The sequence below is a fragment of the Pongo pygmaeus genome, chromosome X (assembly GCF_028885625.2).
Source record: "Pongo pygmaeus isolate AG05252 chromosome X, NHGRI_mPonPyg2-v2.0_pri, whole genome shotgun sequence".
Taxonomy (NCBI): domain Eukaryota; kingdom Metazoa; phylum Chordata; class Mammalia; order Primates; family Hominidae; genus Pongo; species Pongo pygmaeus.
In genome coordinates this window covers 72,852,203-72,866,666 of record NC_072396.2, presented here as the reverse complement: position 1 = coordinate 72,866,666, position 14,464 = coordinate 72,852,203, and the positions used below count along the sequence as shown (strand labels likewise).

At 37.5% G+C, this 14,464-nt stretch overlaps 1 protein-coding gene across 8 annotated transcripts in view; it reads right to left on the bottom strand.

Moving 5' to 3' along the window:
* The window catches only part of EDA (ectodysplasin A), a 413,821-nt gene that overhangs the window by 317,734 nt on the left and 81,623 nt on the right, over positions 1–14,464 (bottom strand). Inside the window, exon 2 of one of the 8 annotated variants that reach the window (XM_054472647.2) lies at positions 10,957–11,066. The exons of the other annotated variants lie outside the window; for them this stretch is intronic. Within the exon in view, the coding sequence (XP_054328622.1) occupies positions 11,049–11,066 (18 nt within the window). The 3' untranslated portion in view covers positions 10,957–11,048. Of the gene's footprint in view, positions 1–10,956; positions 11,067–14,464 lie in introns of those variants that run through there. 8 annotated transcript variants of the gene reach the window in all.

The window sequence follows — 14,464 nt, the reverse complement described above, 5'->3', positions numbered from 1 at the left end:
ACAAAAAAATGAGCCGGGCGTGGTGGTAGGCGCCTGTAGTCCAAGCTACTCGGGAGGCTGAGGCAGGAGAATGGCATGAACCTGGGAGGTGGAGCTTGCAGTGAGCCGAGATAGCACCATTGCACTCTAGCCTGGGCAACAGAACGAGACTCTGTCTAAAAAAATAAATAAATAAAAATAAAAAAGAAAAGAAAAGAAGGACAAGAAAGGGTACAGAAAACATGAGTTCAAGAAAGATGAAAACAGAGAGACAGAAGAAAAGATTAAGAAGCACTCGTCCTAGGATAAGTTCCAGGACACTGGAAAGATCTTACACTAAGATTTCCAAACTAATATCTATGCAGAATTGTGAATAATGAGAGAGGTGCAGAAGTCTAGAGAGAGGCAAATGTCATCTCGATTTTTTTAAAAAGAAAGTCATGTCTATAAGCTGGTGAATGTAACCTCAATTCTAGATAGGTTTTATAGAATACATTATTAAAAAGACTTCCAGTTTGGGCAGGATGGTGTTTTCCCTGCTTCTCTCAGCTAAACACAACTATAAAACCTGGAAATGACATAAGAGACAACCAAAGGAAACTATGAGAGTGATATCAAGAAGATGAGTTGGTTTAGAATGGAAGAACAGCAAAGCTATGGGATATCTTGCATCCCCACACTCCACAGAGAAAGACTACCTAGACCTGGTGTTCGTGAATCCCCTATCTTAGCAACAGAGATCAGCCCAGGTGGGCTCATTCCTCTCCTAAATCAAATGGGAGTCTTCTGACAACATCAGGTGAGCCCAATGTCACCAGCACGGTGGATCAATTGGGAGCCCAACCAGCAATGAGTAGACAGGGGAAGTACTCTCTTTCCCCACCAGGCCTGAGCTTCCCTTTGCCCCCAAGACATACTGAGGCTGACAAGGCTGAGCCTATAGGAGAGACCCAGCTGAAGCAGGCAGCCTGTTCTGAGAAGCCTCTTTATCCCTATGGGTTCAAAATACTCCATCTACATTCAAACACGTTAGGAAAGAAAACAGAACCAGAGACAGCACTTGAGTCAGAAGAAGCACCAGTTCTTAGAAGCTTCTTTATCTCACAAACCCAAGACTCTCCTCCTCTGCTCAAACACTTTGGAGGAAGAGTAGAGTGGGGAACACTGGTGGAGGATCCCACCATGCTCTTCCTTCTTCCAGAGACATTCAATGGTAGGCCTTGGGAAACCCCTTCTGCCCCCTCAAGCACCACCAGCAGGAGCAGTGGAAGCCCCAGCAGCACCAGATAAACCAAGCAAACCAAAATAACACCACAAAAGCTATGAAAATTAAACTGCCATTGGAACCACAACCCACAAAAGTAGGCCCGCAACTCACAGGCTAAACCTAAACAAGGTGACTGCCTGCTAAAATAAAGGATTTAAATGAGATCCAAAGTCACCTAACATGATAGACAAAACATCTATGATACAATAAAAAAAATCACCCATCATACCAAGAAACAAGACAATAACAACTTGAAGAAGAAAAGACAATCAACTAAGATCAACACTGGGATGAAATCAGATGTTAGAATTATTTAACAACATTTGAAAGCAGCTATTATAACAATGTTTCTGCAATCAATTACAAATTATCTTGAAACAGATGAAAAAATAAAAATGCAGCAAAGAAATAGAAATTATTAAAAAAGGAACCAAATGGAAACTCTATAACTGAGAAAATAATGGCAGAAACTTTTAAAATAAGATTGCTGGAGGACTCAATAGTACAATGGAGATGACAAAGGATAGAATCAGTGAACTGGAGGAGAGAACACAGTGGAATTCACCCAATCTGAAAAACAGGGAAAGTACAGATGTAAAAAACATGACCTGTGGGTCAATGAAAAAAGATCTAATACTCATATCATTGGAGTCCCAGAAAGAGAGGTGAAAGGATGTGGGACTAAATGAATATTCAAAAAAACAATGGTTGAAAGTTTCCAAAATTTGGTAAAAGACACACACCCAGGAAACTGAGTCAATTTCAAGTGGGATAAACGCAAAGAAATCCATGCTAAGACACACCATAATTAAAATTTTGAAATCTAAAAAATAAAAAGAAATAAACGCATATTACTAATAGGGAACACCAATTCAAAAGGCCAAGAATTTCTATTCTGAAATTGTAAAGGCCAATAGAAAGTGGCACAATATTTTTCAAAGTGTTCAAAGTAAAAAACTGCAAATAATAAAATGAAAAAATACACCATACAAACATCAACTGCATGTTTACTGCAGTACAATTCACAATTGCAAAAATATAGAACCAACCTAAGTGCCCATCAGTGGGTGAGTAGATAAAGAAAATGTGGTGGCCGGGCACGGTGGCTCACACCTGTAATCCCAGCATTTTGGGAGGCCGAGGTGGGCGGATTATGAGGTCAGGAGATCGAGACGAGCCTAACCAACATGGTGAAACCCCATCCCTACTAAAAATACAAAAATTAGCCAGGTGTGGTGGTGCACACCTGTAGTCCCAGCTACTCAGGAGCCTGAGGCAGGAGACTTGCTTGAACCCAGGAGGCAGAGGTTGCAGTGAGCCGAGATCATGCCAATGCACTCCAGCCTGGGCAACAGAGTGAAACTCCATTTCAAAAAAAAGAAAGAAAGAAAATGTGGTGTGTGTGTGTGTGTGTGTGTGTGTGTGTGTGTAATGGAATACTCCTCAGCCATAAAGAAGAACAAAATAATGTCTTTTGCAGCAACTTGGATGGAACTGGAGGCCATTATCCTAAATGAAGTAACTCAGGAATGGAAAAACAAATACCACATGTTCTCACTTATAAGTGGAAGTTAAGCCATTGATACACAGGGGTATGCAGAGTGGTATAATGAACATTGGAGACTCAGAAGTGGGGAGGGTGAGAGAGTGGTAAGGGATGAAAAATTACCTGTTGGGTACAATGTAGACACTATTCGGGTGACAGGTACACTAAAAGCTCAGGCTTCCTCACTATACAATTCATCCATGTAACCAAAAATCACTTGTACCCTTAAAACTATTGAAATTTTTTTTAAAAATGTGTTAAACAGTTACACGCATTTTAAAGAACCTATGAGGAAAACATTTTTAAATAATTCAGTCTTATGCAGTAAAAAAGAAAATCAATAAAATAAAAAACTAGTTCCTTAGGGGGAAAAAAAACAGTACAATTGACAAAACTCTAACAACATTGACAAAAAGAAAAAAAGATGCAAATTATCAATGTCAGGAATGAAACAGAATATATCACTAGATCCTACAACCATTAAAAATATAAGGGCATACTATGAATAACTTTATGCTCATAAATTTGATAACTAAGAAGAAATGGACCAATTCCTCAGAAACAACAACCTACCAAGCCTCGACCAAGATGAAATAGATAATCTGAGTAGACTTGTAACTATCAAAACAATTCAATTTATAATTTAAAAGCTCCTGAAAAAGAAATCTTCAGGCTCAACTGAATTCACTGGTGAATTCTACCAATCATTAAAGAGGAATTAACATAAACTTTAACAAATTTCTTCCAGAAAAATAGGAAGAAGGTAATACTTCCTAACTCATTTTATAAGGGTAGTGTTATCTTCATACCAAAACCAGACAAAGAAAATATTATTTAAAAAAGGAAACTAAGGGCCAATAATTGTTCATGAACTTAAAACAAAAATCCTCATAAAAATACTAGCAAAATGAATCCAAAATATATGAAAAGAATTATACATCATGACCAAGTAGGGTTCATTCCAGGTATGCAAGGCTGGCTTAACATTCAAAAATCAATCAATGTAATTCACAATAATCAACAAGATGAAGAAGAAAAATCATATGATCATATCAATCGATGCAGAAAAGGTATCTGACAAAGTCCAACACTCAATCATGAAAAAAAAAAAACCTCTCAGTAATTTGAAATAAAGAAAAATTAACTCACTTGATAAAAAGCATCTACAAAGTCCTACAGGTAACATCATACTTAATGGCAAAAGTCTGAGTATTTTTTCCTTAAGATAGGAAGAAGGCAATAGTTGTTCTCAATACTAAACACAGTACTAGAAGTACTAGCTAGTGCAATAAGACAAGAAAAAAAGGCATATAAGTTAGAAAGAAAGAAAGAAAACTATCTTTGTTTGCAGATGCTATGTCTACATTGAAGATCCCAAGGAAACTACTGAAAAACACTTAGAATCTATAAGTGACGAATCTATAAGTGACGAATCATACATGTGTGAAGCCTCCATACTTGAGTCCTTACCTAATGAACTGATGAACTAAAACCTATGTACATAAAAACTAACTCAAAGCCCAACTTCACAGTATACTTTTGTAACAAATAGCTGAGTGTCCACCAATCATAGTTGCTACCAAGTGTATTAGTCCATTCTCACACTGGTATAAACAAGTACCTGAGACTAGGTAATTTATAAAGAAAAGAGGTTTAATTGGCTCATAGTTCCACAGGTTGTATAGGAAACGTGACAGCTTCTGGGGAGGCCAATCATGGCAGAAGGTGAAGGGGAAGCAGGCACATTTTACATGGCCAGAACACGAGGAAGAGAGAGAAGTGGGGACGTGCTACACACTTTTAAACAACCATATCTCATGATAACTCACTATCACAAGAACAGTACCAAAAGAGAAATCTGCCCCCAGGATCCAATCACTTCCTACCAGGCCCCACCTCCAACATTGGGGATTACAATTTGACATGAGATTGGCCGGGCACGGTGGCTCACACCTGTAATCCCAGCATTTTGGGAGGCTGAGGGGGGGTGGATCAGGAGGTCAGGAGATCAAGACTATCCTGGCTAACACAGTGAAACCCCATCTCTACTAAAAATACAAAAAAATTAGCCAGGCGTGGGGGTGGGTGCCTGTAGTCCCAGCTACTCAGGAGGCTGAGACAGGAGAATGGTGTGAACCTGGCAGGCAGAGCTTGCAATGAGCTGAGATCGTGCCACTGCACTCCAGCCGGGGTGACAGAGCGAGACTCCATCTCGGAAAAAAAAAAAAAACAAAACAATTTGACATGAGATTTGGGAGGCGACACAGACCCAAACCATATCACCAAGTATACAGATAAAAGATCAACACACAAATATTCAATTGCTTTTCTATATACTGACAATAAACATGCAGAAACTAAAATTTAAAATATAATACCAGTTACAATAGCACTGAAGAAAATAGAGTACTTAGGTAGATACCTAACAAAACACATATAGGCTGTATATACTGAACATTATAAAATGCTGTTGAATCCCTTCATGTTAAAAACTCTCAATAACCTAGGTATTGAAGGGACATACCTCAAAATAATAAAAGCCATTTATGACAAACCCACAGCCAACATCATATTGAGTGGGCAAAAGCTGGAAGCATTCCCCTTGAAAACCAGCACAAGACAAGGATGCCCTTTCTCACCATTCCTATCCAACATGGTATTGTAGGTCCTGGCCAGAGCAATAACACGAGAGACAGAAATAAAGGGCATCCAAATAGGAAGAGAGGAAGTCAAACTATCCTTGTTTGCTGATGACATGATTCTATACCCAGAAAACCCCATAGTCTTGGCCCAAAACCTCCTTCAGCTGATAGACAACTTCAGCAAAATTTCAGGATACAAAATCAGTATACAAAAATCACTAACATTCCTATACATCAACAATAGCCAAGCAGAGAGCCAAATCAGGAATGCAATCCCATTCACAACTGCTACAAAAAGAATAAAATATCTAGGAATACAGCTAACCAGGGAGGTGAAAGATCAATGAGAATTACAAAACACTGCTCAAAGACATCAGGGAAGACATAAACAAATGTAAAACCATTCCATGCTCATGGATAAGAAGAATCAATATCATTAAAATGGCCATACTGCCCAAAGCAATTTAGAGATTCAATGCTATTCCTATCAAACTACCAATGACATTCTTCACAGAACTAGAAAAAATTATTGTAAAATTCATATGGAACCAAATAACAGCCCAAGTAGCCAAGGCAATCCTAAGGAAAAAAAAAAAAAAAGCTGAAGGCATCATATTACCTGACTTTAAACTATATTACAGGGTGACAGTAACCAAAACAGCATGGTAACGGAACAAAACAGATGCATAGATCAATGGAACAGAATAGAGAGCCTAGAAATAAAGCCACACACCTACAACTATCTGATCTTTGACAAAGTCAACAAAAACAAGCAATGGTGAAAGGAATCCCTATTCAATAAAGGTGCTGGGAAAACTGGCTAGCCATATGCAAAAGATTGAAACTGGATCCCTTCTTTACAACATACACAAAAATTAACTCAAGAATGAGTAAAGACTGAAATGTAAAACCCCAAACTATAAAAACCCTAGAAGAAAATCTAGGCAATACCACTAGGACATAGGCACAGGCAAAGATTTCATGATGAAGATGCCAAAAGCGATTGCAACAAAAGCAAAAATGGACAAATGGGATCTAATTAAAGAGCTTCTGTACAGCAAAAGAAACTATCAGCAGATTAAACAAATAACCCATAGAATAGGAGAAAATATGTGCAAACTATGCATCTGACAAAGGTCTAATATCCAGCATCTATGAGGAACTCAAATTTACAAGAAAACAAACCCATTAAAAAGTAGGCAAAGGACATGAATGACACTTTTCAAAAGAATATATACATGCAGCCAACAAGCACATGAAAAAAAAACTCAATATCACTGATCATTAGAAAAATGCAAATCAAAACTACAATGAGATACCATCTCACACCAGTCAAAATGACTACTACTAGAAAGTCAAAAATAACAGATGCTGGAGAGGTTGCAAAGAAAAGAGAATGCTTATACACTGTTAGTGGGAGTATAAATTAGTTCAACCATTGTGGAAAACAGTGTAGCAATTCCTCAAAGAACTACCATTTGACCCAGCAATCTCATTATTGGGCATACACCCAAAGGAATATAAATCATTCTACCACAAAGACACATGCATGTGGTGTATGTTCACTGTAGCACTACTCACAATAGCAAAGACATGGAATCAATGTAAATGTCCATCAATAGCAAACTGGTCAAAGAAAATGTAGTATGTATATACCATGGAATATTATGCAACCATTAAAAAGAATGAAATCATGTCCTTTGTAGGAACACGGATGCAGCTTGAGGCCATTATCCTTAGCAAATTAATGCAGGAACAGAAAACCAAATACTGCATATTCTCACTTATAAGTGGGAGCTAAATGATGAGAACACATGGACACAAAGAGGGGAACATTAGACACTGGGGCCTACTTGAGGATGGAGGGTGAGAGGAGGGAGAGGATCAGAAAAAATAACTCTTGGGTACTAGGCTTAGTACCTGGGTGACAAAATAATCTGTACAACAAACTCCCATGACATGAGTTTACCTGTATAACAAACCTGCACATGTATTCCTGAACCTAAAATAAAAGTTACAAAAAGTAAAAAAATAAAATAATGGGTTGAAAGGAATTTTTAAAAGACCTAAATAGATAGATATATTGTGTTCATTGATTGGAAGACAACATTGTAAAGATGTCAATTTTCCCCATATTGATCCACAGGTTTACTATAATTCCTATAAAAATCCCAACAAGGATTTTTGTAGACATAGGCAAGCTTATTTTAAGTTATATGGAAAGGCACAGGCCCCAGAATAGGTAGAACAACCCTGGAAAAGAAAAAAAAAGAAGAAGGAATCACTCTAGCACATATTAACACTTAACATATATAGCTACCGTAATCAAAACAGCATAGTATTAGTGGAGGGTAGACATATAGCTCCATGAGACAAAACAGAGAACTCAAAAAATATGCTCACATAAATATGCATGACTAAAGTCAAACCCAATTCAATGGAGGAAGCATAGCCTTTTCAACAAATGATGCTGGAGCAATTGGATATCCCCAGGCAAGTAAAGTAACCCTGAAATAATCTTCACAATTTATATAAAAGTTAACTCAAAATGTATCATAGACTTAAATATAAAAGTAAAATTATAAAACCTTTTTTAAAAATAGGAGGAAATCTTTGGGAACTAGGGTGAGGCAAAGAGTTCTTAGACTTGATACAAAAAGTATGATCCATAAAAGAAAAAATTGATAAATTGGACCTTACCAAAATTTAAAACTCTTGCTCTGTGAAAGTCTATGTCAGCACAACAAAAAGACAAGCTTATAGACTAGGAGAAAATATTTCCAAAGCACATATTTGAAAATGAACTTACATCTAGAATATACAAAGAACTCTCAAAACTCAAGAGTAAATTAAAAATAAAACAAATAAAAGACATGAAGAGACACTTAACTAAAGAGGACACAGAGATTGCAGATCAGTACATGAAAAGATGTTCAATATCATTAGCCATCAGGGAAATTAAAATTAAAATTACTATGATCTACTACTACATACCTATCCAAATGGCTAATATTAAAAATAGTGACAGTGCCAAATGCTGGCAAGAAAGTGGAGAAAGAGACCACTCACGGTGGGAATGTAAAATAGTACAGCCACTATGGTAAAGTAAAATTATAAATTTTGTATAAAGTAAAATTATAAATTATTGTAAATAGTTTGGCAGTTTCTTGGAAAAAAAAAAAAACACTAAACATGCAACTATAATACGACCCAGCAACTGGGTTCTTAGGCATTTATCCCAGAAAAATAAAAACATGTTCAAACAAAAACCTACACACAAATGTTCATGGCAGCTTTCTTTGTAATTGCCAAAAACTGGAATAAGCCTTGATGTCCTTCAACAGGTGACTGGTTAAACAAACTACAGTTCATCCACACAATGAAACATTACTCAGCAATAAAAAGGAACAAACTATTAATACACACAACAATTTGGATGGATTCCAAGGGGACTATGCTGAGTGAAAAAAAGTAAATCCCAAAGTGTACATACCATATGATCCCATTTATATGACATTTTAGAAATGAAAAAACTGTAGAAACAGGAGATTAGTTGTTGCCAGGGGTTAGACATGGGGTAAAGGGAGGGTACACAAGGAGGCAGTGGACGTGTTTATAAAAGGACAAAACAAGGGATCCTTTTGATGTTGGAACTGTTCTGGATCTCAACTGTGGTAGTAGATACACAAGGCTACACAGATAAGATTGTATACAACTACAAGTAAATCTGGAGAAATACGAACAAGATGGGTAGATTGTACCAACGTCAATTCCTGGTCACGATATTATACTATAGTTTTGTAAACTGTTACCATTAGCGGAAACTAGAGCATACAAAGGAGCTCTCCGTATTATTTCTTAAAATTGCATGTGAATCTACAATTTTCTTTTTTTTTTATTATATTTTAAGTTTTAGGGTACATGTGCACAACGTGCAGGTTTGTTACATATGTATACATGTGCCATGTTGGTGTGTTGCACCCACTAACTCATCATGTAACATTAGGTATATCTCCTAATGCTATCCCTCCCCTTTCCCCCACCCCGCAACAGGCCCCAGTGTGTGATGTTCCCCTTCCTCTGCTCATGTGTTCTCATTGTTCAATTCCCACCTATGAGTGAGAACATGCAGTGTTTGGTTTTTCGTCCTTGCGATAGTTTGCTGAGAATGATGGTTTCCAGCTTTATCCATGTCCCTACAAAGGACATGAACTCATCCTTTTTTATGGCTGCATAGTATTCCATGGTGTATATGTGCCACATTTCCTTAATCCAGTCTATCAGTGTCAGACATTTGGGTTGGTTCCAAGTCTTTGCTATTGTGAATAGTGCCGCAATAAACATACGTGTGCATGTGTCTTTATAGCAGCATGGTTTATAATCCTTTGGGTATATACCCAGTAACGGGATGGCTGGGTCAAATGGTATTTCTAGTTCTAGTTCCTTGAGGAATCGCCACACTGACTTCCACAATGGTTGAACTAGTTTACAGTCCCACCAACAGTGTAAAAGTGTTCCTATTTCTCCACATCCTCTCCAGCACCTGTTGTTTCCTGACTTTTTCAATGATTGCCATTCTAACTGGTGTGAGATGGTATCTCATTGTGGTTTTGATTTGCATTTCTCTGATGGCCAGTGATGATGAGCATTTTTTTCATGTGTCTTTTGGCTGCATAAATGTCTTCTTTTGAGAAGTGTCTGTTCATATCCTTCACCCACTTTTTGATGGGGTTGTTTAAGGTCCAATGTCAAGAGACAAATATGAACTGCATCTACATATACTAATAATTAACATGTGGAAACCAAAAATAAAGACACATTACCACTTATAATTACTCCAAATGAATGACTACTGGGTACATAATGAAATGAAGGCAGAAATAAAGATGTTCTTTGAAACCAATGAGAACAAAGACACAACATACCAGAATCTCTGGGACACATATAAAGTAGTGTGTAGAGGGAAATTTATAGCACTAAATGCCCACAAGAGAAAGCAGGAAAGATCTAAAATTGACATCCTAACATCACAATTAAAAGAACTAGAGAAGCAAGAGCAAACACATTCAAAAGCTAGCAGAAGGCAAGAAATAACTAAGATCAGAGCAGAACTGAAGGAAATAAAGACACAAAAAACTCTTCAAAAAAATCAATGAACCCAGGAGCTGGTTTTTTGAAAACATCAACAAAATTGATAGACCGCTAGCAAGACTAATAAAGAAGAAAAGAGAGAGGAATCAAATAGATGCAATAAAAAATGATAAAGGGGATATCACCATCAATCCCACATAAATACAAACTACCATCAGAGAATACTATAAACACCTCTACGAAAATAAACCAGAAAATCTAGAAAAAATGGATAAATTCCTGGACACATACACCCTCCCAAGACTAAACCAGGAAGAAGTTGAATCTCTGAATAGACCAATAACAGGCTCTGAAATTGTGGCAATAATTAATAGCTTACCAACCAAAAAAAGTCCAGGACCAGATGGATTCACAGTTGAATTCTACCAGAGGTACAAGGAGGAGCTGGTACCATTCCTTCTGAAACTATTCCAATCAATAGAAAAAGAGGGAATCTTCCCTACCTCATTTTACGAGGCCAGCATCATCCTGATATCAAAGCCTGGCAGAGACACAACCAAAAAAGAGAATTTTAGACCAATATCCCTGATGAACATTGATGCAAAAATCCTCAATAAAATATTGGCAAACCGAATCCAGCAGCACATCAAAAAGCTTATCCATCATGATCAAGTGGGCTTCACCCCTGGGATGCAAGGCTGGTTCAACATAGACAAATCAATAAACGTACTCCAGCATATAAACAGAACCAACGACAAAAACCACATGATTATCTCAATAGATGCAGAAAAGGCCTTTGACAAAATTCAACAACCCTTCATGCTAAAAACTCTCAATAAGTTAGGTACTGATGGGACATATCTCAAAATAATAAGAGCCATCTATGACAAACCCACAGCCAATATCATACTGAATGGGCAAAAACCGGAAGCATTCCCTTTGAAAACTGGCACAAGACAGGGATGCCCTCTCTCACCACTCCTATTCAACATAGTGTTGGAAGTTCTGGCCAGGGCAATGAGGCAGGAGAAGGAAATAATGGGTATTCAATTAGGAAAAGAGGAAGTCAAATTGTCCCTGTTTGCAGATGACATGATTTTATATCTAGAAAACCCCATTGTCTCAGCCCAAAATCTCCTTAAGCTGATAAGGAACTTCAGCAAAGTCTCAGGATACAAAATCAATGTACAAAAATCACAAGCATTCCTATACGCCAATAACAGACAAACAGAGAGCCAAATCATGAGTGAACTCCTATTCACAATTGCTTCAAAGAGAATAAAATACCTAGGAATCCAACTTACAAGGGATGTGAAGGACCTCTTCAAGGAGAACTACAAGCCACTGCTCAATGAAATAAAAGAGGATACAAACAAATGGAAGAATATTCCATGCTCATGGGTAGGAAGAATTAATATCATGAAAATGGCCATACTGCCCAAGGTAATTTATGGACTCAATGCCATCCCCATCAAGTTACCAATGACTTTCTTCACAGAACTGGAAAAAACTACTTTAAAGTTCATATGGAACCAAAAAAGAGCCCGCATTGCCAAGTGAATCCTAAGCCAAAAGAACAAAGCTGGAGGCATCATGCTACCTGACTTCAAACTATACTACAAGGCTACAGTAACCAAAACAGCATGGTACTGGTACCAAAACAGAGATATAGACCGATGGAACAGAACAGAGCCCTCAGAAATAATGCCGCATATCTACAACTATCTGATCTTTGACAAACCTGAGAAAAACAAGCAATGGGGAAAGGATTCACTATTTAATAAATGGTGCTGGGAAAACTGGCTAGCCATATGTAGAAAGCTGAAACTGAATCTCTTCCTTACACCTTATACAAAAATTAATTCAAGATGGATTAAAGACTTAAATGTTAGACCTAAAACCATAAAAACCCTAGAAGAAAACCTAGGCAATACCATTCAGGACATAGGCATGGGCAAGGACTTTATGTCTAAAACACCAAAAGCAATGGCAACAAAAGCCAAACTTGACAAATGGGATCTAATTAAACTAAAGAACTTCTGCACAGCAAAAGAAACTACCATCAGAGTGAATAGGCAACCTACAGAATGGGAGAAAATTTTTTCAATCTACTCTTCTGACAAAGGGCTAACATCCAGAATCTACAATGAACTCAAACAAATTTACAAGAAAAAAAAAAGGATCTACAATTTTCTTAATAACAACATCAGTTTAAAATGCTGGGGACATAGACAGGAGTGATGGCCCATGCCTGTAGTCCCAGTTCCTCTGGAGGTTGAGGTGAGAGGATCTCTAGAGTCCAAAAATTCAAGGCCAGCCTGAGCATCACAGTGATACCCCCTCTTTAAAAAGAGAAAAAAATTATGCTGAAGACAGTTTAAAGAAAAGAGAAATCAGTGGACGTTAGGAGCTATTATGGGTTCATTAAGAAAAAAACTCATTCACCGTCCCCTCCCATTCTTCCTTCCTTTACTTTTGATATAAAAGTTATCAGGTGAGTACTGTAACTGTTTTTATATCCTGAGTTTAGGAAAATATTTGACGGTGTCTCACAATAGCTTTATAGAGTCAAAACTGATGTGCCACATTAGAGCTGAGAGAACTTGTAAACATTTCAAAGACCATACTCAAGACTGACTGAAAGATTAAATGTCAATCAATGGTCCCTAGCTAAATGCTAAAAGGCTACATATCCTTCAATATTTCCACTGATGGTTTGAAAACCAAACAGAAAGCATATAGTTGACTGAATCTGCAGATGGTCTGAAGCACACAAGGGTACTGATATTTGAATGGTCAGAATTAGGAATTAACAGACTATACTGGCTGTTAGATACACAATGAAAAATAACATAAACAAATAAAAAGCCTTTCACAAAGGTCCAAACTTAAAATAAACACAGCAGCATCTGTGAAAGAGTTTTAAGCTGATGGAAAGCCCAGTGAACCATCATGATCCCAGACTTCATTTCTTACTGTTTCTGCTACATTGACAACTTTGCCATTCCTCAAACACACCAAGAACACATTCTAGACTCAGGACCTTTGCACATGCTATTTTCTCTATCCGGTTGGTTCTTCTCCCAATTATCTGCATGATGTTATCCTTCATTTCTTCCGGGTCTTGCTTTATCACAGAGGCATTTCTTGACCACATAAGTGAGACAGCAACTCCCACCCTCACTTTTTATATATCCCTTTCCTTGCTCTAAGTTTCTCCTGTATTTGCTTCCACCTCATATATTACAGATCTATTTTTTATATATTTTCTCTGCCCCCACCCCAGCTCCCATCAAAATGGGAGCAGGTAATAGGAACTTTGTTTTCTTCCTAGCTAGATACAGGTTTTGTTGTACTTAAAATATATGAGTTGCAGAATTTTCTTCAAGAACAATAATACAAAATTACAAATACAAAATTAGTTATAGGGCCTTAGAAGATGTCCCTGTAAGTGAAGGGCCTTGGAATTTAAGCTTCATTCACTTTATAGTAAATCTACCTCTAATCACTGTTACAGCCCCAGTTCCTAGCACAGTTCCTCATACATGTGTGAAGCCTCCATACTTGAGTCCTTACCTAATGAACTGATGAACTAAAACCTATGTACATAAAAACTAACTCAAAGCCCAACTTCACAGCATACTTTTGTAACAAACAGCTGAGTATCCACCAATCACAGCAGCCAAGCTTTAGTCAACTGCAGGTAGCTAACTGATTACACCATGCTCAAATAAGGCAAAGGCAGAGCTGTAACCAATCAAGCTGTCTCTCTTAGGGCACTCAGTTTTTTGTCCATAAATGCTGCATGCAAGAAAGAGTTCTGTTAACCTGTCCTGGTTTTGAGGGCTGCCCAATTTGTGAATCATTCTTTCCTCAATTAAACTCTGTTAAATTTAGTTTGTCTAAAGTTTTTCTTTTAACAGATTGGCATCAGAAGTC